The sequence below is a fragment of the Podarcis pityusensis genome (assembly GCF_964106645.2).
Source record: "Podarcis pityusensis genome assembly, chromosome: 13".
In the NCBI taxonomy this organism is placed as follows: Eukaryota; Metazoa; Chordata; class Lepidosauria; order Squamata; family Lacertidae; genus Podarcis; species Podarcis pityusensis.
The window spans coordinates 11,948,069-11,973,482 of NC_138038.1; the positions used below are offsets into that span (position 1 = coordinate 11,948,069).

The 25,414-nt window shown below is 49.7% G+C and overlaps 1 protein-coding gene across 6 annotated transcripts in view; it reads left to right on the plus strand.

Annotated features, from left to right (window-relative positions):
* LOC308460298 (transcription initiation factor TFIID subunit 1) overlaps positions 1 to 25,414 on the plus strand; it is a 52,082-nt gene that overhangs the window by 19,530 nt on the left and 7,138 nt on the right. For 3 of the 6 annotated variants that reach the window (XM_080976449.1, XM_080976446.1, XM_080976447.1), the window contains exons 14-35: positions 89 to 262; positions 357 to 461; positions 1,888 to 2,088; positions 2,556 to 2,697; positions 2,991 to 3,121; positions 5,208 to 5,288; positions 5,440 to 5,589; positions 6,458 to 6,577; positions 6,657 to 6,832; positions 8,290 to 8,531; positions 9,721 to 9,934; positions 10,532 to 10,697; positions 11,912 to 12,123; positions 14,498 to 14,606; positions 14,856 to 14,954; positions 15,601 to 15,778; positions 18,090 to 18,157; positions 18,398 to 18,520; positions 20,176 to 20,268; positions 21,634 to 21,718; positions 23,378 to 23,445; positions 23,538 to 23,654. In XM_080976449.1, coding sequence (XP_080832575.1) covers positions 89 to 262; positions 357 to 461; positions 1,888 to 2,088; positions 2,556 to 2,697; positions 2,991 to 3,121; positions 5,208 to 5,288; positions 5,440 to 5,589; positions 6,458 to 6,577; positions 6,657 to 6,832; positions 8,290 to 8,531; positions 9,721 to 9,934; positions 10,532 to 10,697; positions 11,912 to 12,123; positions 14,498 to 14,606; positions 14,856 to 14,954; positions 15,601 to 15,778; positions 18,090 to 18,157; positions 18,398 to 18,520; positions 20,176 to 20,268; positions 21,634 to 21,718; positions 23,378 to 23,445; positions 23,538 to 23,654 — 3,054 coding nt within the window. Of the gene's footprint in view, positions 1 to 88; positions 263 to 356; positions 462 to 1,887; positions 2,089 to 2,555; positions 2,698 to 2,990; positions 3,122 to 5,207; positions 5,289 to 5,439; positions 5,590 to 6,454; positions 6,578 to 6,656; positions 6,833 to 8,289; positions 8,532 to 9,720; positions 9,935 to 10,531; positions 10,698 to 11,911; positions 12,124 to 14,497; positions 14,607 to 14,855; positions 14,955 to 15,600; positions 15,779 to 18,089; positions 18,158 to 18,397; positions 18,521 to 20,175; positions 20,269 to 21,633; positions 21,719 to 23,377; positions 23,446 to 23,537; positions 23,655 to 25,414 lie in introns of all 6 variants that reach the window. The other 3 variants (XM_080976444.1, XM_080976448.1, XM_080976445.1) reach the window with 1 other exon arrangement.

A 25,414-nucleotide genomic window follows, 5' to 3' on the forward strand; every position in this document is an offset into this window, starting at 1 on the left:
CCCTGCTCTTCCTGGGATCCCCCGCTTGGCGTGTGGGTTTCCGTTGTCTTTTGGTCCCTTGATAACCTCCTCCTTGCTCCACGCCCAGATGAGAGAACAAGAGCGGCAAGCCTCTGGCGGCGGGGAGATGTTCTTCATGCGCACCCCTGCTGACCTCACTGGCAAGGACGGCGACCTCATCCTGGCCGAGTACAGTGAGGAGAACGCCCCCTTGATGATGCAGGTCGGCATGGCAACCAAGATCAAGAACTACTACAAGCGGGTGAGTGCGCTGGGGTTTGGCTGCCGGGGTTTTCAGCTTCTGCAATTTGAACCTGCCCTTCTGACTTAATCCTGTCTTCCTTCCTTCCTGGCAGAAACCGGGCAAGGATCCTGGTGCCCCAGACTGTAAATACGGAGAGACGGTGTACTGCCACACCTCCCCGTTCTTGGGCTCTCTTCATCCGGGCCAGCTGCTCCAGGTGAGAGATTTGACTTTTACAGGGGGCGCGGGGATCAGGATGGAGTTGGTGTGTGCTTTGAATTACCACCAGCTGCAATTGCTTGAGCAGGTGGCCTTTCTAAGGTCTGCCCATCTCTTTCTCAATGCAGGTATTTCGTGTGCAGCAGCAGTATTAATTCATAGAATCATAGGACTGTAGAGTTGGAAGGGACCACGAGGGTTGTCTAGTCCAAACTCCTACAATGCAGGAATCTCATCGTCATCATCATCATCATAAATTTATACCCCACCTATCTGGCTGGGTTTTCCCAGCCATTTGGGGCAGCTCCCAACAGAATATTAAAAACCCGATAAAACATCAAACATAGAAAACTTCCCTAAACAGGGCTGCCTTCAGATGTCTTCTAAAAGTCAGATAGTTGTTTATTTCCTTGACATCTGATGGGAGGGCATTCCACAGGGCGGGTGCCACCACTGAGAAGGCCCTCTGCCTGGTTCCCTGTAACCTCACTTCTCGCAGTGAGGGAACCGCCAGAGGGCCCTCGGAGCTGGACCTTGGTGAACGATGGGGGTGGAGACGCTCCTTTATACTGGGCTGAGACCGTTCTGCCCAGTGTGGGGCTTGAACCCACAACCCTGCGATTTAAGAGCCTCATGCGGTACCAATGAAGCTATCCAGAATTCATTTGCTTATTATTTATTGCAGTATTAATAATCCACATTTCCTGAAAGTATAACGAGAGCAGTATGCAAAATACAAGATTACAATAAAATCAGGGAAAGTGTCAGGCAAAAACTTCATTTTTTTTTAAAAAAAATAGCAAGTACTGATAGGTTAAAAATAAATAAATGTAAAGTCCTGTCTAAACAATGCAGCTTTTGGAAGACCCCTTAAGGAGGCAGGAGTGTTTACTGCTAAATCGCTCAGATTTACACAAGTAAAGTTGTGATGCAGAACTCAGTCATGGCTAGGGAGTTTGTCTCTTGAGCATGGGTGCTTCTTACCCAAGCTACCAGCAGAGGCTGGAGGCTGGGGGTGGGAAAACAATTTGATTAAGGCATCCCAGTTCATGGCAGACTCGTCCATGGGCTGCATCCAGTACCCCACCTGTTCCGTGGCTTCAGAGAGTATACTTAAAACATATGCAGGCAAGCAACCAGTTCTTCCACTTTCTATTTTTTTTGCACACCAGCCACCTTTGGGGAATGGAAAATGACTTGCTGTGTAGCGAACTTCAGACTCTTATATTCAGAATATAAATATTTTTGTGGTGCTTGCCCATCTTGGAGCCTGTTGTGTTATCTCGACTGTCTCTTGGGTTTGGTGGATAATCCCAGTGCATCTCCAGGACTAAAACTGGCCTGTAAGGTTATGGCAGATTCCTTTTCTTCCTCTGACTGCTTTTGCAGTTGACCAAATGGCGGCCCCTTTTTCTTTTCACCAGGCATTTGAAAACAATCTCTTCCGGGCTCCGATCTACCTTCACAAGATGCCTGAAACAGACTTCTTAGTTATCCGGACGCGACAAGCTTATTACATCCGGGAGCTGGTGGATATATTTGTGGTTGGACAAGAATGTCCTCTCTTTGAAGTTCCTGGACCCAACTCTAAACGGGCCAATACTCACATCCGAGACTTTCTACAGGTTTGTGCAAATTATCTCTGCGGCAAGCTCAGGGAAGAGAAGAAATTTTTTTTTTAGCAAGTTGTTTAGCACATACAACTGGTGTTTTCTCAGCTGTGACACATGGGCCTGTGGAAGAGGGCAGGCAGTTTAAAAAAGGTCTTTATACTTGAGATCAGATTGGCTAGTAACCTCAGAGTACTTGTCCTCTCTTGCAGTTTGGCTCACTTGCTAGAGACTACTGTTGTTGTTGTTGTCTTAAAAAAGTAATTTCCAAAAAAGCAAACAATAAAATTGAGCAAATCAAATCAAAAGGTCATGCACAACATAGAGAAACCCCAGCTGGCCAGTTTGGCCCTTGGTGGGCAGAGAGGAGCACTGGGCTGGGCCTCACTGGGGGGTCGCCTGGTTCACCCCCCCCCTACTTGCACCGCCTCACACTACGCCCCTGCTTGTAACTCATACTGTTCCTTGGGATTCCTTGCCAGGTCTTCATATATCGCCTGTTCTGGAAGAGCAGAGACCGGCCCCGAAGGATCCGCATGGAGGATATTAAGAAGGCCTTTCCTTCCCACTCAGAGAGCAGCATCCGCAAGCGGCTGAAGCTCTGCGCAGACTTCAAGCGCACAGGTAGGCTTTGCTCACTTCGCGGTGTCAGGCAGGTGCCCCGTTCTGCCGAGGTGGCCAGTCGCTGAGCGTAGCATCGTTTTTCTGAGAAGGGGCCACATCTCGGCATTCAAGCGCCTTCATTGCCAGCAGAAGGTCCTGTGTTTTGTCTCTGCCACGAGTGCTGTAACTGCAATGCCTTCCGACACTTCCCACATCTGAAATTTCGTCTGCTTGCTGGTCCTGCTCTTGGGACTATGAGAGGAGGGAGGGAATATTTCCTAGCCTGTCTTATTGGGGACCCCTGCCTTTTTCAGGGATGGACTCGAACTGGTGGGTTCTAAAGCCAGATTTCCGACTCCCCACCGAAGAGGAGATCAGAGCGATGGTGTCTCCAGAGCAGTGCTGTGCCTATTACAGCATGATCTCTGCTGAGCAGCGCTTGAAGGTGAGCCTATGCCTTTTGTGAATTTCCCCAGTCCTTCTTGGTTGCTTGCTTTTGCACTTTGCAAGGTATTTTGAGAACTGCACGGCCATCTTCCTCCTGCCAATCTCCACCAGTGGGAGAATCATAAAGGCAAAGTACCGTACTTTTCTGTGTATGAGACTAGGTTTTTTTTCTTTAAAAAATTATGCTAAAAAGTGGGAGTCGTCTTATACATGGATAGCGCATAGGGTTGACGTTTGATTGGTTGCTGCGTCAAGGGCTGGTGTTTTTTTTTTCTATAATTAATTTTTATTCAGTTTCCAATATACATTCCATCCGTTTTTTACGTCCATTTCTAACATCTACCTCTTTTAGACTTCCCCCAGCCTATCTGACAATTTCCATATTATCACAATTACTCGCATTTCTTAAATTTATATTGCGCTTTAACAATCTTAGTCTTATCATCTCTTTTAAGCAACATTTCTATCAATCATTTTCACAGAGCTTCTTGAAAGCCAACAAGCGTTAATTGGTCCTCACATACATTTTTGATATACTCTGTAAATTTATTCAAGGGCTGGTGTTGATTGGGTGACGCTGTGGCAGTTGGGCAGGCGATTGGCAGGTTCTGTTGGCAAGGGGACAGATGAGAGCTGGATTTTGCGCCGCATGCGGTTGAGTGATTTTTGGCAATCCCCCCTAAAAAAAGCTCAACAACTCAGAGCCATCTCCCCCCATTTTCTTAAATTTGAGTCCCTCAAAATAGGACCGTCTTATTCATGGGGGTGTCTTATACACAGAAAAGTACAGTACATGTTGCAGAACCTGGTCAGTGGTGGTGCAGTGGTCAGAATGTCAGACTAGGACCTGGGAAACGGGTTCAAATCCCCTTCTCAGCCATGCAGCTCATTAGGTGACCTTGGGCCAGTCACTGCCTCTCAACCTAATCTACCTCACAGGGCTGTTGTGAGCTCCTTGGAGAAAAAAAAGGGATATAAATGCAGTAAACAAATAAACCTTAAACGCATCCTAAATAAACAATACCGTATTGGCCTGAATATAAGCTGCACCCGTAAAATTTGGAGGCTTGGGAGCTGCGGGTGGGTGGGCTGGGCGCCGTTGCCTTATGCTCCTGGACTGCTTCCTGGGGGGTGGGAGTCTCGAATATAAGCCGCACTTAAATGTTTCATGATCGGAGTTTGGAAAAAAAGTGTGGCTTATATTCAGGCCAATACGGTAAATAAATTTCTTGTTAAGTAGACTAGCCCAAGGCAGTAGATGATCCTGTGTCCTCAACTGTCTGCCCTGGAGTGTTGTGGACTGACTAGATGCAGGGGGGGGGTGGCACTAGTTTGTGAGCCCCCAAGGGAAAGAAGGCTCAGAACCAGGGGAATGGTGGTGGGGCGACAATGAGTGGTCAGGGAGGAGGTGGTGTTGGAAACTTGAAGAGGCAAGCGAGTTTAGTGAGAAGGAAGGTGGGACAGAGAGCAGGTCAGAGACAGTTTGTTGAGGAGCGGAAAGCAAAGTCGAGGCAAGCTGCTGAAGAAGCCAGGGAGTCTCCCCCTCCTGTTGCAACCAGCTCCTATTCCCCCAGGTTTCCAAAACATGCAGATAAATGAAAAGAACAGAGTAGAAATTGGTTGTATGCAGAGGCAGTTTGGGAAAGACGCTGGAGAGGAGGAGCCTTAGAGTGTGGTGGGAAGGCAGGGACTTTGAAGTTCTTGCGACTGCCTCATTGTATTAAGACCTGGGACTCAGCTAGATTGGCAAAGAAAAAGCGTTCTATATGCATTGTATAAGCGATATAACACTGACACCAGATGGTGTTGTGGAGTCCCGTCTTTCCCCCCCGGATTTCCCTGTATGAATCTACAATGCATTTAACTGAATCGCTTCTTTGATGTGCCTAGATCTAGTCTTACTGGGACCATTAGGCCTGCACTGTTTTGGTTTCTTTGAATGAAGAGTTAACTGCACAGACAGCGTGGTTGTTGTTGTTTTTCATGGCTGACCTACGCTTGACTCCAGCTCCTGACATTCACCTGGCATATGGGGGTGTCCCACATGACTCAGAAAATTGCTTCCTAACCCTCTCTTTCCTCAGGACGCAGGTTATGGAGAGAAATCCTTCTTTGCCCCAGAAGAAGAAAACGAGGAGGACTTCCAGATGAAGATAGATGATGAGGTACAACTGGTGGTATCCAGGGTGCAATAGGGGCCCACGGGTGCTAGGCCACTGGGGAAGTGGTAAATGTTCTCAGGTGGAGATAATATATTCTCACGGCCTCGGCTGCCCAGGCCTGGAGTGACATGGCTTCCCCCCCTCTTTCTCTCAGGTCCGCACAGCTCCCTGGAACACCACACGGGCCTTCATTGCAGCCATGAAGGGGAAATGTCTCTTGGAAGTGACGGGAGTGGCAGACCCTACGGGATGCGGAGAAGGCTTCTCCTACGTGAAGATCCCAAACAAGCCAACGCAGCAGAAAGTAAGTGGAAGGGCCAGGTTAGAAAAGTGTGGAGCAAGGGCCCATGGTTGTGCGGCAGGTGCTTAGGAGCCGCCTCTTTCTCTTGCTTCCTCCTCTGATTTGCCGGCGAGGAAGGGAGAAGAAGATGAGCTTTCCTATTCTGCCCCCTGAGGTAGTTAGGGGTTAGATAATGTTATGAGGGGTGCGGGTGGTGCTGTGGGTTAAACCACAGAGCCTAGGGCTTGCCGATCAGAAGGTCGGCGGTTCGAATCCCCGCGACGGGGTGAGCTCCTGTTGCTCAGTCCCAGCTCCTGCCAACCTAGCAGTTTGAAAGCACGTCAAAGTGCAAGTAGATAAATAGGTACCGCTCCGGTGGGAAGGTAAACGGCGTTTCCGTGCGCTGCTCTGGTTCTCCAGAAGCGGCTTAGTCATGCTGGCCACATGACCCGGAAGCTGTGTGCTGGCTCCCTTGGCCAATAAAGCGAGATGAGCGCCGCAACCCCAGAGTTGGCCATGACTGGACCTAATGGTCAGGGGTCCCTTTACCTTTAAGGTTAAGGAGGTGGCTAGTTTCCTTTGAAGGTGGCTGAGTTTCCATTGAAATGAGGCTGCATTTTAATTTTAATGTTTCAATGTTGTATTTTAATCTTGTTTTTAAGTTCTATTTCAATCAATTCATTTTTATATCGGTTGTTAGTCGCCCTGAGCCTGGTCTTGGCTGGGGAGGGCGGGGTATAAATAAAAATTATTATCATTATTATTATTATTACTATTATCAGTCCTGAAGCATGTTTCCTTCCCCAAGCTCTTTGCCCAGGCCTGGGAAGTGGGAGGGTAACTGGATGGGACTCTGACAGGAAGAGTCCTGCTCTCCTTCTCCTTCAAGCAGGACGACAAGGAGCCCCAGCCGGTGAAGAAGACGGTGACCGGGACGGACGCGGACCTGCGGCGCCTGTCGCTCAAAAACGCCAAGCAGCTTCTGCGCAAGTTTGGCGTTCCCGAGGAGGAGGTGAGTAGGCGCTATCTCAGGCTTGTGCCCGGACCCTCCCCTCAGCGGTCTTTTTCACTCAGCCAATCTCTCTCTGCAGATCAAGAAGCTCTCCCGCTGGGAGGTGATCGACGTCGTGCGCACCATGTCCACGGAGCAGGCTCGCTCGGGTGAAACTCCGATGAGCAAATTTGCCCGCGGGTCTCGCTTCTCCGTGGCGGAGCACCAGGAGAGGTACAAGGAGGAGTGCCAGCGCATCTTTGACCTGCAGAACAAGTGAGTTTCTTTGGCCTGTACCACGGGCATGTGACCTTTTCTGCCATGCTTCCCCTACCCATCCTTCTACCAGTCAGTGTTGTCAGTCCTGAGATAGATGGACCAGTGTCTTGACTATGAACCAGAAAAACCTTTATTTGCACCAGCCACTAGCCACGGCAATAAAAAAAAATGTGCTAAAGACAGAGGTAAAAATTTAACTATGCAAAATACATATTGGAGGTTTACATCAATAATCCAATAATAGATCTTATTCTAATTGCTGCCACTAAAAACCTTGCAGTTTTTGCTGACGCCTGATCATCATCATCATCATCATTATTTTATTTGTATGCCGCCTCTCCACAGTTAAAAACAATGCTCAAGGCGGCTTACAACATGACAAGATTTACTTAATTACAAAGGTCATAATAAATAAATCACATAAAAAAAAATACACAACCAAATGGAAAACAATTTCCACATAAATAAAAATCTAAAACTAAGAATACAGCATTAATAATGACATAGGTAAAAAATAACAGCAATTTAAAACCAAAAAACCAAAAGTATCACAGTTTAAAATGACATAGGTAAAAAATAACAGCAATTTAAAACCAAAAAACCAAAAACGGAGCCCTCCCTGTCCAGCAGCAGCGGCAGCAGTCCTTTATGGAGCCCGTCAGGCCCCGCCCTAGGCCAGGTGGTGAGTGGCAGGACTGGGGCCCCGCTGAGCAGGGTCTTGGTCTTTTAAAAGAAAGGACGCAGTAGCAATGGTTGAATGACCCAGCATGGACAATAATAGAGGGGTGATAACCTCACTCCTCAAATCTTTACGAAGAGTGCCGACCAGAAGCAGGTGAGCCACTGACTCAATCAGTGTCCACATGGACATAACTGTTTTTCCAGTGGAAGTTTTTGAAATCGACCCTCAAGTACAGCCGAAGGCAGTATATTCATTCTTGCAAAAGTGAAGGCGCGTCTGTACAGTGGTGCCCCGCAAGACGAATGCCTCGCAAGACGAAAAACTCGCTAGACAAAAGGGTTTTCCGTTTTTTGAGTCGTTCCGCAAGACGAATTTCCCTATGGGCTTGCTTCGCAAGACGAAACGTCTTGCGAGTTCTAGCAAGTTTGTTTCCTTTTTCTTAAAGCCGCTAAGCCGTTAATAGCCGTGCTTCGCAAGACGAAAAAACCGCAAGACGAAGAGACTCGCGGAACGGATTAATTTCATCTTGCGAGGCACCACTGTATTTTGGAATTGTTAAATTTTGCAAATAGGGTGCCAAAGTGTCTGTTCTGGCTATGCTTTAGGCCGCTTTCGGTGTCCTAGTGTGTGTAGGAGAGTCACCAGGGCTCTGTGGTTGTGACTCCTTGAAAGCCGCTGCGATGCTTGTGTTTCCGCCCTCCTGTTTGCGGCCCAGTGCCTTACATGCTACAAACCCAAAGAGGTTGACCCCGGTGGTGGTTTTCTTCTTCAGGGTCCTAGAGTCTACGGAGATCTTATCCACGGACACCGACAGCAGCTCTGCGGAGGACAGCGACTTTGAGGAGATGGGGAAGAACATTGAGAACATGCTCCAGAACAAGAAGACCAGCTCCCAGCTGTCGCGGGAGAGGGAGGAGCAGGAGCGGAAGGAACTGCAGAGGATGCTGATGGGAGAGGACAGCATCAACGAGAAGGAGAGGGGCAAGAAAGACAGGAAGGACAAGAAAGGGCTCTGTGAGTGCCTGGCAGGGGCAGGAAGGTCCCCAGATAGGGGGCAGCTCTGGGATCCAGCTATAGTCTTAACGCAGCAGCAGCAGCTGTGGCATTCCTGGTGTTCTTGGACTCCAACTCCCAGCATCCTTTGCCAGTATGGCCCAATGCTCAGGGATGATGGGAGTTGTGGTCCAGATATAAAGTAAAGGTAAAGGACCCCTGACAGTTAAGTCCAGTCGCGGACGACTCTGGGGTTGCGGTGCTCATCTTGCTTTACTGGCTGAGGAAGCCGACGTTTGTCCGCAGACAGTTTTTCCAGGTCATGTGGCCAGCATGACTAAGCTGCTTCTGCCGAAACGGAGATGCCGTTTACCTTCCCGTCGCAGTGGCACCTATTTATCTACTTGCACTAGTGTGCTTTTGAACTGCTGGGTTGGCAGGAGCTGGGACCGAGCAACAGGAGCCCACCCCGTTGCGGGGATTCGAACCACCAACCTTCTGATCGGCAACCCCTAGGTTCAGTGGTTTAGACCACAGGGCCACCAACGTCCAGATATAGCTATAGCTATATATAGCGGTACCTCGGGTTAAGTACTTAATTTGTTCCGGAGGTCCGTTCTTAACCTGAAACTGTTCTTAACCTGAAGCACCACTTTAGCTAATGGGGCCTCCTGCTGCCGCGGCGCTGCCGGAGCACGATTTCTGTTCTCATCCTGAAGCAAAGTTCTTAACCCGAGGTACTATTTCTGGGTTAGCGGAGTCTGTAACCTGAAGCATATGTAACCCGAGATACCACTGTATAGCTCTCTCTCTCTTTCTGTTTTGTGCATGTGTGTGTACACAGAGAAACTAAACAAATGCCACATAACACTGGGATAGTCCAGAGGGCTTCTTCAGATGGTGGGCAGTGTATAAGGGACATAGTATTTAGGTCTTTGGGCATTTAAGGCTTATAGAGAAAGGGAACTTGGACAGTGGGAACGAGAGCTTGCTGAAGGTTCTCTCCTAGGGTGCACATTGCTTAAAAGGTGCATGGTTTAATGGGGGGGGGGGCGGTCCCTGTGTGTTCTCTGCTGGACGTCCAGTCCCGAGGTCTGCCTTTGCCCCTTCCCATTGGATACTGGAGACACTAGGCATTTCGGTTTCCGCATGGAGAACTCACCGCCTTGGCTTGTCCCCTCGGCAACGCAGCCCGTGTTTTTCCTTGCAGCCTCCACCCCTGGCAGCCTGGGAGGGTCTCACAAAGATGACGACACAGCTTCTGTGACCAGCCTGAACTCCTCCGCCACAGGCCGCCGCTTGAAAATCTACCGCACTTTCCGCGACGAGGACGGGAAGGAGTACGTGAGGTGCGAGACGGTCCGCAAGCCCGCAGTCATCGATGCCTACAGCAGGATACGGACAACCAAGGACGACGAGTTCATGTAAGGGCATTCCAGAGACGCTGCTTTCCTCTTGGGAGTGACATGTCGGTAGGGTGGGAATCTCCTTGCCAAAGGAGAGCGGCGAGAGGCCAGAAAACGTGCAGTGTGTCAATATTTGTTCCTTTTAAAAAAAGTTGCATCCTGCCTTTGTGCCTTTTTCTACGTGGAAATTTTTTTTAAAAATACACATGGGTGGGATATAGCAAATAAGAAAATATGGAACCAGCACAAGGAGTCAGGCAGAGTGAATCAAATCGGGCAGCAGCCAACATTGTAGTCCAGAGGCGAGGAACCTGTGGCCCCATCAGATGTTGTTGGACTCCAAATCCCATCAGCCCTAGCCGGCATAGCCAGTGGTCAAGGATGATGGGAGCTGTAGTCCAGCAACATCTGAAAAGCCCATATGCCTAGTTTTTGTTTATCTGTGTGCTTTAATGCTTAGTGGCCGGCCCTACTGTTAGGCCAGGGAAACCTGTGGTCATCTGGAAGCTGCTGGCTATACACAGCTCCCATCAGGGCTTGCCAGCAGAGCCAATTGTCTGGATGATGGGAGTTTGAGTCCTGCAACATCAAAGTCCCTCGCCTTTGTGTTTCCAGCCGGAAGTTTGCCCTCTTTGACGAGCAGCACCGGGAGGAGATGCGGAAAGAGAGGCGCCGGATCCAGGAGCAGCTGCGGCGGCTCAAACGAAACCAAGAGAAGGAGAAGCTGAAGGGTCCTCCTGAGAAGAAGCCCAAGAAGATGAAGGAGCGGACAGATCTTAAGGTAAGCTGTCTCTCTTGAAAACTTTGGCTGCCTCTGGGTCCTTCTCTTGTGGTCTTTAAATTTTAAAATAGGGACGCAGGTGGTGCTATGGGTTAAACTACAGAGCCTAGGGCTTGCCAATCAGAAGGTTGGCTGTTCGAATCCCCGCGATGGGGTGAGCTCCCGTTGCTCATTCCCTGCTCCTGCCAACCTAGCAGTTTGAAAGCACATCAAAGGGCAAGTAGATAAATAGGTACTGCTCCGGCGGGAAGGTAAACAGCGTTTCCATGTGCCGCTCTGGTTCACCAGAAGCGGTTTAGTCAGGCTGGCCACATGATCTGGAAGCTGTACGCCAGCTCCCTCGGCCAATAAAGCGAGATGAGCGCCGCAACCCCAGAGTCGTCCGCGACTGGACCTAATGGTCAGGCGTCCCTTTACTTTAACCAGCTGTTGTGTTTGTGGAAGAAAAGTAAGCATGTGTGGCAGCATCTCAGAAACCAGAGTGTGGGCCTTAACAGGTGGTGCTTGGTGGTGCTATCCTGTTCTTGCCCCCTCCTCAAAGTCTTGCAGGAGCAGCATAAATTCTGCAAGGAAGGAAATGTGTAGCCCAGCTTAGTTGAGAGACTTTGTTGAATTTAGATTGCATAGCTGCAGAATTCATATATTTTTTTTTTTAAATCCCAGAATGGTAGCCATGCAGCTAAAATTTTTTTTACTGTGGCACCTTAAGACTAACACATTTTATTAAGGCATAAAATATTGTGGGCACAAACCCCCTTTGTCAAAAGCATTAGGTGAAAGTTGGCAGTAAGAAAGCAGAAATTTTAATAAGTTTCAACTCTAGTTTATCACAGACTAGTTTTTTGCATCTCCTTGCCATTCGGCTCCCACCTTAAAAGTCTCTCCTTTATCTACCTCCCAGCTAAGAACTCCATGCCACTGACAGGGTGATCTTGAATCCACAAAAGATGACAGCATAATAAATTTGTTAGTCTTTAAGTGTGCCGCAGGACTCTTTAATTTTTTTAGCTACATGGCTACCTATCTGGGATTTCCTTCCCCTAAATCTGGATTCTGCAGCTATGCAACTTAGTATGTACACAATTTAGCTTTAAGCTGCTTCTGTGTTACTGGTGGTGCAGTTGATGAAAGCCCTGCCTGTGTCCCTTGAGAAATCTCCCCCCCTTTTTTTTGCTTCTGGAGTCAAGCCGTCACCCCATTGCTTTTGCTTGCAGTTAAAGTGTGGCGCTTGCGGGGCCATTGGCCACATGCGGACCAACAAATTCTGCCCCCTCTACTACCAAACCAACGCTCCGCCCTCCAACCCTGTTGCCATGACGGAGGAGCAGGAGGAGGAGCTGGAGAAGACCGTCATCCCCAACGATAACGAGGAGCTGATCAAAGTGGAGGGGACCAAGATTGTCTTGGGGAAGCAGCTCATCGAGAGGTGAGAGGCGTTTGACATCATCTCACAGATAGGGGAGTCTTCTGGATCAGGGCCATAGCCCATCTAGTCCAAGCATCCTAATCTCACAGTGGGGACCCAAAAGTCTGTGGGAAGCCCCCAAGTGCAAGAGCACTTCTCTCCTCCTCTGATCTTTAGCAACTAGCATTCAGAAGCATAGGGGACGCGGGTGGCACTGTGGGTTAAACCACAGAGCCTAGGACTTGCTGATCAGAAGGTCGGCGGTTCGAATCCCCGTGACGGGGTGAGCTCCCGTTGCTCGGTCCCTGCTCCTGCCAACCTAGCAGTTTGAAAGCACGTCAAAGTGCAAGTAGATAAATTGGTACCGCTCTGGCGGGAAGGTAAATGGCGTTTCCGTGTGCTGCTCTGGTTCGCCAGAAGTGGCTTAGTCATGCTGGCCACATGACCCGGAAGCTGTATGCTGGATCCCTCGGCCAATAAAGCGAGATGAACGCCGCAACCCCAGAGTCGTCTGCGACTGGACCTAATGGTCAGGGATCCCTTTACCTTACCTTTTATTCAGAAGCATTACTGGTCATATCCATTGTGGTTTGTAGCCATTGACAGAGCACCACCGTCATACGGTCTCCTGTGGGAGCAAGTTCCATATTTTAACTATGCGTTGCAGGAATAAATGCCAAATCTCCCACCATTCAGCTTCATTGAATGGCCACAATTTCTACTGTTACCAGAGAGGAGCAAAAACTTTCTCCTATGCCAGTGGTTTTTAACCTTTTTGAGTCCACATCTCCCTTGACCAATCATTCTTTCTGCGGCTCCCCTGCGGAAGCCACTTACCCTGGGGTTCCTTTGCAGTAAGTGGGGATTTCCCCGTTCTGCTTCTGCCCTGCTCCTTTCTGGCACCCTTTTGGGCACGCAGGTAACTGCCCTAAGTAGAATAACAGGGTTGTGTCCTGTGTTCATCATAATCCAGAGCAGACCCAAAGAATGAATATGCCTAATTTAGGCTCATTAATTTTAGTGGATCTGCTCCAAGTAGTACTTAGTCGGAAGAGGTCTTTTAGATCATCCAGCTCAGGCATAGGCAAACTCAGCCCTCCAGATGTTTTGGGACTACAATTCCCATCATTCCTGACCACGGGTCCTGTTAGCTAGGGATCATGGGAGTTGTAGGCCAAAAACACCGGGAGGGTCGAGTTGGCCTATGCCTGATCGAGCTCAAACATTTTGCTCAGCAATGAATCCGTAAACGGTAAAACCATGAAATGGTGTGACCCGCCAGTCAGGAGCGTTGCAGAAAAGAAATGCCGATGCCCAAAGATCATCAGCGAAGATGCCTCATGGGTCTGTTTGGCACGGCTGTTCCCAAAAAGAGAAGGCCATTGGATTATTGAAGAGATGGCTCACATACCACCCATTGCACAGGGTGCAAGGCAGTTAAACAGCAAGGTTAAGTAAAAAGAGTCCAAAACACCCATAAAATAACATACCGTATTTTTCGCTCTATAGGACGCACTTCCCCTCCAAAAATGAAGGGGAAATGTGTGTGCGTCCTATGGCGCGAATGCAGGCTCTTTGGTTTCAGCGAAAGCAACGCGAATCCTCCAAAGCGCAGAGGGAGCGCTCCCTCCGTGCTCCGGAGGCTACGCGTTGCTTTTGCTGAAGCCTGGAGAGCGAGAGGGGTCGATGCACACCGACCCCTCTTGCTCTCCAGGCTTCAGGGATAGCTGCCTGAAGCCTTTGGAGTGCAGCGGGACCTCACGCTGCGCTCCAAAGGCTTTGGGGGTTAGCTGCGCAAAGCCTCTGCAGGGCAGCGGGGTGAAGGCACCCCACTGCCCTGGGGAGGCTTGAAAGGCTGTCCTCGAAGCCAGAACAGGGAGACGGAACGCTGTGCAGCATCTCACTGTTCTAGCTTGGGGATGCCGGGGCTTTATGGGGAAACCCCGGGCTTCCCCCTTCAGCTCCAACACTGATTTGATTCAGAATATTTTTTACTTGTTTTCCTCCTCTAAAAACTAGGTGCGTCCTTTGCTCGGGTGCGTCCTATAGAGCGAAAAATACGGTAATCCTTTAAAAATAACCACGCAACTGCTCATAGCAAGTCACTAAATGTCAATTACTAAGAGCAGCAGGAGCAGCAACTGACTGATGCACAAGGTAGAATTGGTAGCACCTTAAGGATACAGCAGGCTGCTTTGTGAGCTGACCCGTGGTGGGATTACAGATCTTCAATTTACAGCTCCTTTGACCCCAGACTAGACCCACTGAAAGAGTAAACGGGCTTCTTGCTGTGCTCTTTGTGGTCAACTCAGTCCCTTCCAGAGTGGCGGCTAGACGCACCAAAGGAAAAGGGGGTGCAGGCTACAGCTCGCGTCTCTCTCCTCTCTCCCTGCAGCGCGGATGAAGTTCGCAGGAAGTCTTTAGTGCTGAAGTTCCCGAAACAGCAGCTCCCACCGAAGAAGAAACGGCGCGTCGGGACCACAGTTCATTGCGACTACTTGAACGTGAGCCCTTCCCTGATTCTCGTGTTCCTTCCCCCTGCCCACGGTCAGTCTGGGAGACGGTTGCCAGGGACACAAGGACATACTTCAAGCCTCGGTCAGAGGGCCAGTAGGCTGCAAGCTGGCCACAGCTAGGGGGCAATCCCTCCCTTAAAAAGCAGAGACCAGCTGAATGCTTGGCGATGCTCTTTGTCAAGATCTTTGTGCAAACCTTGGAAGGGTCTTTTAATGCATCGCTTCTGTCTCTTTCAGCGGCCTCACAAATCCATCCACCGGCGTCGCACCGACCCCATGGTGACTCTGTCCTCTATCCTGGAAAGCATTATCAATGAGATGCGAGATCTTCCCAATGTAAGACCTCTTTCCCTGCGGGGTTTGATTTTGGCCTCTTCTCGTTGAATGTTGCGTGCAGAGGCAAGGCGGCTCTTTGCTTCCCAGGTATCGGGAGGACCAGCTCCTTGGTTGGATGGGAACAACAGAAAACCTGATTTATGAGATTTTTTGTACAGGGTTTTGTAGGAGATTTTCTATAGGGTGTCCAAACTGCCCTTTGTCCAAAGAATGCAGGGTGGTTCACAATGTAAAAGTAGAAAATGAGAACACGAAATACGTAAGAAAAACAAGGTGAAGAAAAACAAGGTGAAACAAGGTGATTTTCACCTCGAAGGTGAAATGTGTAAAACAAAGCTGTCAACGTTTCCCTTTTTTTAAGGGAAATTCCCTTATTCCAAATAGGATTCCTCACAAGAAAAGGGAAACGTTTACAGCTATGGTGTAAAACGTTTCTCATAGGGAGGATGCCTGCTTGGAATGGCTCTGGTAGCCTTTTGGGGCAGGCGGGCTGTTTTCTGCCCTCTGCCTGGCAAGCAATGCTTTTAATGGGTTTTTAATGCTTTTATGTTGCTGTACGCAGCCCTGATACCTTAAGGGAAAGTGGTGTGCAAAGATGCAAAAGGGAAGCTCACCTTCCTTTCGGGTTTTCCCCTGCTTCTCTCAGACATATCCCTTCCACCAGCCTGTTAACGGGAAGGTCGTCAAAGATTATTACAAGATCATCACGAAGCCAATGGACCTGCAGACCTTGCGAGAAAACGTCCGCAAACGCCTTTACCCATCCCGCGAAGAATTCCGGGAGCAGGTGGAGCTGATCGTGAAGAACAGTGCCACATACAATGGTGATGGTTAATTAGTTTTCTTTTCTTTTTTTAAAAAATGAAATAAACACTTCTCTTCTCCTGAGCTCCTTGCATGAAGTGTCCCAGCCTTAAAACACTAGTCGTGGCAACTGGGGCAGTGACCTGATGCTCTTCCTGAGGAGGCAAAGGGTGGCTTTTAACTATTCATTTGTAAGGCTGCCTGGGACCAAGGAAATTCCTTCTGATGTTCACCTGCTTTACATTGCAACCCATTTTATGCTTTAAAGTGCCGTATTTTTCTCTCTATAAGACGCACTTTTCCCCTCCAAAAATTAAGGGGAAGTGTGTGTGCGTCCTATAGAGCGAATGCAGCCTGCGCAGCTAAGCCCAAAGCCAGAACAGGGAGACGGAGTGCTGCGCAGCGCTCCGTCTCACTGTTCTAGCTTGGGGTTAGCTGCGCAAAGCCTCCGCAGGGCAGCGGGGTGCCTTCACCCCGCTGCCCTGCGGAGGCTACAAACGCTGTCCCCGAAGCCTCAAGCCTTTGGAGCGCAGCAGGACCTCACGCTGCACTCCAAAGGCTTCAGGGATCTTTGAGGCTGGCGGTGGGGGAAAGCAGCGCTTCCCCCCCCCACCAGCCCCACAAGCTCGGGGGGCAATGTTCCCCGACCTGCTCTTTGGGGCTGGCGGTGGGGGAAGCGCTGCCAGCCCCAAAGAGCAGGTTGAAAGGAACCTGAAGCCTCCGGAGCCCAGTGGGAACTCCCGGCCACGCTCCAGAGGCTTTGGGTTGCCTTCACTGAAGCCTGGAGAGCAAGAGGGATCAGTGCGCACCAACCCCTCTTGCTCTCCAGGCTTCCAAGGTAGCCGCCTGAAGCCTCCAGAGCGCAGCGGTAACTCCCGCTGCGCTCAGGAGGCTTTGGGTGAATGCACCTTGAATGCACCTTGTTTTAGAGGGGGAGAACAAGAATTTTTTCCCCCCTGTTCTCCCCCTCCTATGGTCCGGTGCGTCCTACAGAGTGAAAAATATGGTATTTGTCCTATCTTCATTAGGTGTCCAGCTGTTTCCTTGACTGACAGCCTTACATATTTGTAGCTTGCCAGCATATTTCTTTCCTGCAGTTTCCTGGTTTTCCTCTTCTCTCGGTGTGGCTGATTTCCTTTCCTCTCCTTGTCCGATTTATCAGCAGGATCGGCACCTACGTTGCCTCGGGTGATTTTCAGTTAGAACTGAACTAGTCCTTCTGGACTACTTAGGAAGAGCTGTGATACCTCCTCCTTTTCTTTGGTTCTGTGATCTCCCAGCAGCTTGCTTTGCCTGTTGCTTCTCAGTCTCCCTCCCACCAAAGGGCAGCCTTTGCCAATCTGATGCCCTCCCAGATCTTTTGGACTACAACTCCCATCAGTCCCAGACCTTACTGGCTTGGGCTGATGGGAGTTGCAGTTCCAAAACACCTGGGGGACACCAGCTGGTTGCAAAAGGGGAGAGTCTGCTCCCTGAGACTCTTGATGAGTCTGAGTTAGCTCTCCATGCCACTGGGAGATGCGACTAACCTAGCCATATGGAATCTTAAACTTCTAATTCTCCTTTCAACCTAGCAAGGCTCTCAAGGCAGCTCGCAACAGCGGCACCCCACAATAAATGTTTCTGTTGTGTGTGTAATAAACAAAAATCTGCCCTTATTCCCTTATGGGGGACACCAGAGCCCTATTAGAGTCCTTTGCAGGTTCTCCATCGGTCAGAGAAAATAAGTGGCCAACCAGAGAATATTGAGAAGCAAAGCAGCTTGTAAGCCTGATCTTTATTGAGCTGTTGCAACAGGGTGCTCCCCTCACCCGCAGGAGAGAGGAGGAGGACCCACAACCAAGGTGTGCCTGCCCTTATATAGACATTTTAAATTCCCTGCCCTGGAGCTCAAGACCACCCCGCTATACAACATACATACATCACAGAAGGGGGGTAACCCAAGACCACCCCCCACAAACATCATACCTACATCACAGAAAAGGTGGTCTACAACAGAAATTTGAATGTTATTGTTTTTTCCTGCCAGGTTATCTGATAATGCCTTATCTGATTGCCTTTCCTGGTAGTCTGCCCATTCCTTTTAGATGGTGATTACCCAATTCCTGAAACAATGGGAAGGCTCCTCCACCCCCTCCCTCCTTGCAGAGAAAACATTTGGTCAGTTGAGGAGTCAAAATGGTTTCAGGGTGGTCTTCCTGTGCTGCTCCAGACATGTGGTCCACATATCTATGTATGCGCTTGGTTGGTACATTTATGAACATTATATATATATATATACACACACACACACATACAAGACCTTAATTTTTTTATTTCATGTGTTTGCAGGCCCAAAGCACTCTTTGACACAGATCTCTCAAGCAATGCTGGACCTCTGTGACCAAAAATTAAAAGAGGCAAGTCAGGGTGTGGAGGGAGGGAGAGATTGCTTGTGGCTTTGTGACCAACGCAGGACTGCTCACAGTGAAAGCCACTCTCCAGGGGGAGACATACCCAATTCTACCTGGAAATGCCAAGGATTGAACTCTGCCAGTGAGGTTCTCCTTTCTAGTGTACAGCCAATTTTTGGGGGTGTGTGTTATAAAGGAGTATGCTGTGAATCTGTGCGCATTTCTGTACTTTTGTGCCCCTTTCAGAAGGAAGATAAACTGGCTCGTTTGGAAAAGGCAATTAACCCCCTACTGGATGATGACGACCAAGTGGCCTTCTCCTTCATTCTAGACAACATTGTCACCCAGAAGATGATGGCTGTTCCTGATGTAGGTCTGCCCCGGCATATTGTGGTGGTACCCTTCTGTGGTTTCCAGCAACTGGCATTCGGAAACATTGGTGCCTCCATCTCTGGAAGGCAGAGCATAGCCATTCTGGCTAGCGGCCATCAATAGCCCTCTCCCCTATGAATTTGTCTAATTCTTTTTAAAGGCCTGGTGGCCATCTCTGCCTCCTGTGGGAGCAAGTTCCAGTTTAACTACATGCTTCCCATAGAAGTACCGTATTTTTTGCCCTATAGGACGCACTTTTTCCCCTCCAAAAATGAAGGGGAAATGTGTGTGCGTCCTATGGGGCGAATGCAGGCTTTCGCTGAAGCCTGGAGAGCGAGAGGGGTCGGTGCGCACCGACCCCTCTCGCTCTCCAGGCTTTGCGCAGCTCTCCGCAAGCCACGGGAGCCCAGCGCCCGGCTCCCGCTGCTTGCGGAGAGTTGCCTGCATGCTGAAGCCTGCGCGCGCTGAGCTCAGCGCATCCAGGCTTTGCGGACCTCTCCGCAAGCTGGGCTCCCACGGCTTGCAGAGAGCTGCCTGTTTGGGGGCTGGGGTCGGGGGAAGCTCGGGCTTCCCCCGCCCCAGCCCCGCGCCTGGGGGGAAAATAATCCCCCCCTTTATTTCCCCCCCAAAAAACTAGGTGCGCCTTATGGGACGGTGCGTCCTATAGGGCGAAAAATGTGGTACTTTCATCCAACGGCATTTCCATGCGCTCTGGTTTCCGTCACGGTGTTCCGTTGTGCCAGAAGCGGCTTAGTCCTGCTGGCCACTTGACCCGGAAAGCTTCAAACTCCGGCTCCCTTGGCCTGAAAGCGAGACGAGCTCCACACCCCATAGTTGCCTTTGACTGGATTTAACCATTAATGGGTCCTTTACCCTTTGCCTTTTCTTCTAACATTCAGCTTCACTGAATGCCCTAGAGCTATGAGAGAGGGAGAAAGCCCTTTTTCTATCCACATTTCTACACGCTGTGTAAAATTTTATTTCAGGCTTCCTCAACCTCAGCCCTCCAGATGTTTTGAGACTACAGTTCCCATCATCCCTGACCACTGGTCCTGCTAGCTAGGGACCATGGGTGTTGTAGGCCAAAAACAGCTGGAAGGCTGAGGTTGAGGAAGCCTGTTTTATTTCCTTTTATATATATAAAAATTTCTATCATGCTACCTCTTACTTGCCTTTTTTCTAGGCCAAAAAGTCTGGAGTATTCTTATCCCTGTATTTACTTGGGTTTGGCTAAAATGGTGTAGCAGACTGCAAGCAAACCACTAGAGGATTTGGGATTTGCTGGCAGGTGCAGGAAATGGTTTGTTTCCTTTAGGTTCAGCTAGGTGTTCTGCAAAAGCCTTCCAGTGTCTCTAGAAGATGCATGAAGCCCACAGCTTGTGCCCATTTAACTTCTGTGCATTCGGCTGTATGCGCTTGGCAATTAAAAAAAGCACCCATAAAATAAAAGGGGGGTGGGCATGCAGGGGAAAAGGCTTGGGTAGTCCTACCCACCATTGCATCCAATGTGTTCTGACTGTGTGTGATTTTGGCTTTGGGCGTGGTTCCTGTAACACAGATCCCTCGTAAATTGCGGGTTTCCTGAACCGGATGCAGTTCACTCTGCAAGAGCGGCTTGCTCATCATCTCTCTTGCCCTCTTGTCGCTTGCAGTCTTGGCCCTTCCATCATCCTGTAAACAAGAAATTCGTGCCAGATTATTACAAAGTCATTGTCAGCCCGATGGACCTAGAGACAATCCGGAAGGTGCGTACTGTGCTTTTACGTTTTACTGCCTTTTGTAAACCACTTAAGAGGTTCTTTTATGACTGAGCATCAGATAGGTTTTGTCGAATAAGAGAAACAAACCCTTAGCAGCGAAGCAAAGGCCCCGGCTGGCTGGCTGGCTATATTTTAAATCTTGAAGTACCGAGAATAGAAACTCAGTATGGAAATATATGGGCTGAGGGCGAAGTACAGGGGTACCTTGGTTCTCCAACTTAATCCATTCTGGAAGTCCGTTCCAAAACCAAAGCGTTCCAAAACTAAGGCGCGCTTTCCCATAGAAAGTAATGCAAAATTGATTAATCTGTTCCAGATTTTTAAAAACAAACCCGTAAAACAGCAATTTAACATGAATTTTACTATTTAATGGGACCATTGATCCATAAAATGAAAGCAATAAACAATGTACTGCAGTCACACAATCAGTAGCTGAACCGGGTTCCACACAGCCACAAAAACAAAAACGCAAAATAAATACAGTGGTGCCTCGCAAGACGAAATTAATCCGTTCTGCGAGTCTCTCCGTGTAGCGGTTTTTTCGTCTTGCGAAGCAACCCTATTAGCGGCTTACCGGATTAGCGCTATTAGCGGTTTAGCGGCTATTAAAGGCTTAGCGGCTTAGCGGCTAAAAGGCTATTAGCGGCTTAGAAAAAGGGGGAAAGAAGCGAAAAAAATCTCAAGACTCGCAAGACATTTTCGTCTTGCGAAGCAAGCCCATAGGGAAATTCGTCCTGCGAAGCGCATCAAAAAACGGAAAACCCTTTCGTCTAGCGGGTTTTCTGTCTTGCGAGGCATTCGTCTTGCGGGGCACCACTGTAGCAAAAACAGACAGACCCCAGTGTAACTCTCAAAACGGAAGTGCGGTGCTCAAATTGGAAGCATAACACTCAAAACGGAGCACATTCTGCTTCCGAAAAAAGTTTGCAAACTGGAACACTTACTTCCGGGTTTGCAGTGTTTGGGTTCCAGGTTGTTTGAGTACCAAGGCGTTTGAGAACCAAGGTACCACTGTCATTCTGTTTCCTTAGCCTCAGCCACCAGCTGCTGATTTGGGGGCCAAAAAGTCATGAGTAGAAATAAATAACCCAGAGACATGTGCTGCCTTTGGATAACTCTGGCTTGGGTCCTGTTGAGTGTGTGTGTGTGAGAGAGAGAGATGGGGAGCAGCAGCTTCATATTTGAAAGGATCCCCAGAATGCTGAGATCCTACAACGGGGCGTGAGGAAAGAAGTGGCCCCTAGTTGGCCCGGGGGGGTACAGGACATTTTGCAGGCCAAAATCAGAGTCTTCACATGGACTCCTAAAAGTCCTACACCTCCCGCCTTGCCTCCTTTCTGTTCATTCTAGAATATTTCCAAACACAAATACCAGAACCGAGAAGTCTTTCTGGATGACGTGAACCTGATCCTTGCCAACAGCATCAGATACAACGGTGAGCAACCCCTTGGGCTCTGTGCCACATCTGTAGCCCGTTGACGCATGTTTGTGGAGAGTTTTCAGGGCGAGAGCTGAGCCTGACTCCACATCTCATGAAGACATCAATAAGTCTCTTTTCCTAAAACGTGGCTGGGTCCCTTGATGAAAGTTGCTTCTTCCTTCTGGCCGCTCTCCTGTTACGCTTCTTTAGCTCCTGGGGCCCATTCGTACTCTGTGAGTAGGCACAAACAGGACAGAGGGATAACTTATTCCAAAGCCTCGGGGCTCTAATCTGTCTTCCCCCAAAGCAACGTATTTATCGGTCCTCCGAGATCAATTTTGGTGACAGTAGCAAAAGCTGGGGAGGTGGAAAGCTTTAACTCCCCCCACTCAGCCCAGTGCCCTGGTGGGGATGTAACTTACTCTCCCTACCCCCCATCATCAGATTGATAATTTGATGCATGTGAAAGGGGGGGGGACCCCTTTCAGCCAGCTGTTGGGAGGAGCTGCATGTCTGGTGTGTGTGCAAGAATGTGCAAAAGACCACATCCACTACAGGCAAACCATTCCTGGAGGATTAGCAAGAAAACCAAGAAACATGAGCTGCCCCTGGAAGAGGGGACGGGTTTTACTTAAATCTCAAGGGCTATTAGGACCCTCGTACCTACGGGACCGCCTCTCCCGGTATGCCCCACGGAGAGCCTCAAGGTCCATAAATAGCAACACCCTAGAGGTCCCGGGCCCTAAGGAAGTTAGATTGGCTTCAACCAGAGCCAGGGCCTTTTCAACACTGGCTCCGGCCTGGTGGAACGCTCTTCCTCATGAGACCAGGGCCCTGCAGGATCTGATTTCTTTCCGCAGGGCCTGTAAGACAGAGTTGTTCCACCCGGCCTTTGGCTTGGAGCCAGTTTGATTCCCTCCCTCTCTTTTTTCCTTTCCTTCTCCTCCTGCGATGAGGCTACATTTTAATATTTTAATGTTTCAATATTTTAATGTTGTATTTTAATTTTGTTTTTAAGTTGTAATGATTCAACTTGTTTTTATTATTGCTTGTAAGCCGCTCTGAGCCCGGCCTTGGCTGGGGAGGGCGGAGTATAAATAAAAATTATTATTATTATTATTATTATTATTATTTAAGGGTGCTGTGGGGCAGGGCAGATTCAGGAGTCCTACAGGGCAAGAGCTCAAGGAGATCTTGTAAATTTTGGCTGGCTGAGACAAGCAGCTTCCCAGGAAAAGAGTCCTTGAAAGATATCACTCTCAGTTGCCACAGTTGCACACTGGCAAAGCTTTGGAAAGCTCTAGGTGTGTACAGTGAGTGGTACCTCTGGATGTGAACAGGATCCGGCCCTGTTCACATCCTGAAGCGAACGCAACCCGCACCTGCACGTCACGATTCACCGCGTCTGCGCATACGCGTGACGTCATTTTGAGCCTCTGCGCGAGCAGCGAAACCTGGAAGTAATGCGTTCTGTTACTTCCGGGTCGCCGCAGAGCGCAACCCAAAAACGCTCAATCCGAAGCATGACTGTATCGCAAAAGCAGTACTTACCTATATCTCTGCTTCCTTGAAATGAAGAGGGCCACGGGAACTAGTGGTTTTCTCCTGGGCTCAGGTATCAGCGGGCCAGCACTAAGGAGATGTGGTTTTTTCCTTTGTTTTTCCCCATTTCAGGGCCTGACAGCCAATACACAAAAACAGCTCAGGAGATTGTGAACATCTGCTACCAGACGCTGGCAGAGGTAAGTGGCCCAGCAAGCTGAGCCTGCCAAGGACTGCTTTGAATTCTCGACAGCCTCCGCAAACGCTTCTCTCTCTCTGTTCGCTCCTTCAGTATGATGAGCACCTGACCCAGCTGGAGAGGGATATCTGCACTGCCAAAGAAGCGGCCTTAGAGGAGGCAGATCTGGAAAGCCTTGACCCGATGACCCCTGGGCCCTACACTCCCCAGGTGAGGCTCCCTACCAAAGCTTTTTCCCAGGACCCCCTTTTGCTCTCAAATGCTGTGGCCCGAGCATGGGGTGGGGCTGCAGCAGAAGATTGTGCACGCTTGTGGAAAGGGTTTGTTTTATTAGATTTCTGAGCCACAGGCTTGGCCTAGTAGCACCGGGAGGCGTCTGGTTGGGAAGGAGCCTTTGGGAGAGACTGTTGTTCAGCTAAACCAGTTCTCTCCAGCAGCTTAGACAGGGAGGAGATTCTCCTATCACCAGCTCCTTTTTTAAACTGGAGAGGCCAGAGATTGAATCTGGAATTGGTGGCATACAAAGCATGCTAAAGGTAAAGGGACCTCTGACCATTAGGTCCAGTCGTGGCCGACTCTGGGGTTGCGGCACTCATCTCGCTTTATTGGCCGAGGGTGCCGGCGTACAGCTTCTGGGTCATGTGGCCAGCATGACTAAGCCGCTTCTGGCGAACCAGAGCAGCACACGGAAACGCTGTTTACTTTCCCGCCGGAGTGGTACCTATTTATCTACTTGCACTTTGACGTGCTTTCAAACTACTAGGTTGGCAGGAGCAGGGACCAAGCAACGGGAGCTCACCCCATCGCGGGGATTCGAACCGCCGACCTTCTGATCAGCAAGTCCTAGGCTCTGTGGTTTGACCCACAGCGCCACCCGCGTCCCGCAAAGCATGCTAGTGAGCTGCTATCCCTTTCACATTGCTCAATCCCTTTCATATTGTTCAATCCCTGGCACCCCCCATTTTTAAAAAAAGGGGGGGTGGGGCTCAGATAGCAGCTGATGGGAAATATATCGGCAGCAGGCCTGGGCAATATGTTGATATATCACATATACAGTGGTACCTCGGTTTACGAACTTAATCAGTTCCTGAAGTCCGTTCTTAAACCGAAACCTTTCTTAAACTGAGGTGCGCTTTTCCTAATGAGGCCTCCCGCCGCCAGTGCCCTTCCAACGTTCAGATTCCTTTCTTAGGCTGAGGTAAAGTTCTCAAACCGGGACACTATTTCCAGTTTTGAGGAGTTCGTAAACCGAATCGTTCTTAAACAGGACTGTTCTTAAACTGAGGTACCACTGTATTTCCCAGGACCGGAATGAGGGACTAACCACAATGGTGGTTTCACTCAGCGGTAGATCGCTAGTGAAACCGCCACTGCTCCTGAGTCCCTCCAGCGCTCAGCGTGCTGAGGGAGAAACAAGCTGCAGCCGGGCGCAGGAGGCAGAGGGACTCGGGAGCCACGGTGGTTTCACCAGCGATATGCCACTGAGTGAAACCGCCACTGTCAGTCCCTCGTGCCAGCGGAGGGGGAGAAACAAGGCGCCAATACAGCTTGTTTCTCCCTCCACGTCTTTATACTGGCTGAGGAGAGCGCAGCTGGCCTCGCCTCAGCCAAGCTGAGCCGCCACCGGTTCGCACGAGCCATCGGCTGGCGGGGACGGGCACCATTAAACTGCTCTCGCTCCCTCAGCTATGCAAGCAGGAGAAGGACTTTGGCTCCCTCAGCTGGGGAGGGGGGCAAGCAAGCAAGCAAGCGGCTTCTTCAAGAAGGAGGTTGCTTGCTTGCCCCCTTCCTCTTGCCAGTGAAAGAGCTCTGCCGACCGAACCTGTCAGGGCTCCCTCCGTCTTGGGGAGTGGTCTGGCTCGCTCAGCTGTCGGGCGGGAGCCTCCCCTCACAGCTGAGCAGCAGGCTTGGGCCTGCTTCATTGGCCCCAACCTGCAAGGCGTTGAGGTAAAAAAGCCTCAGCTCCTGCA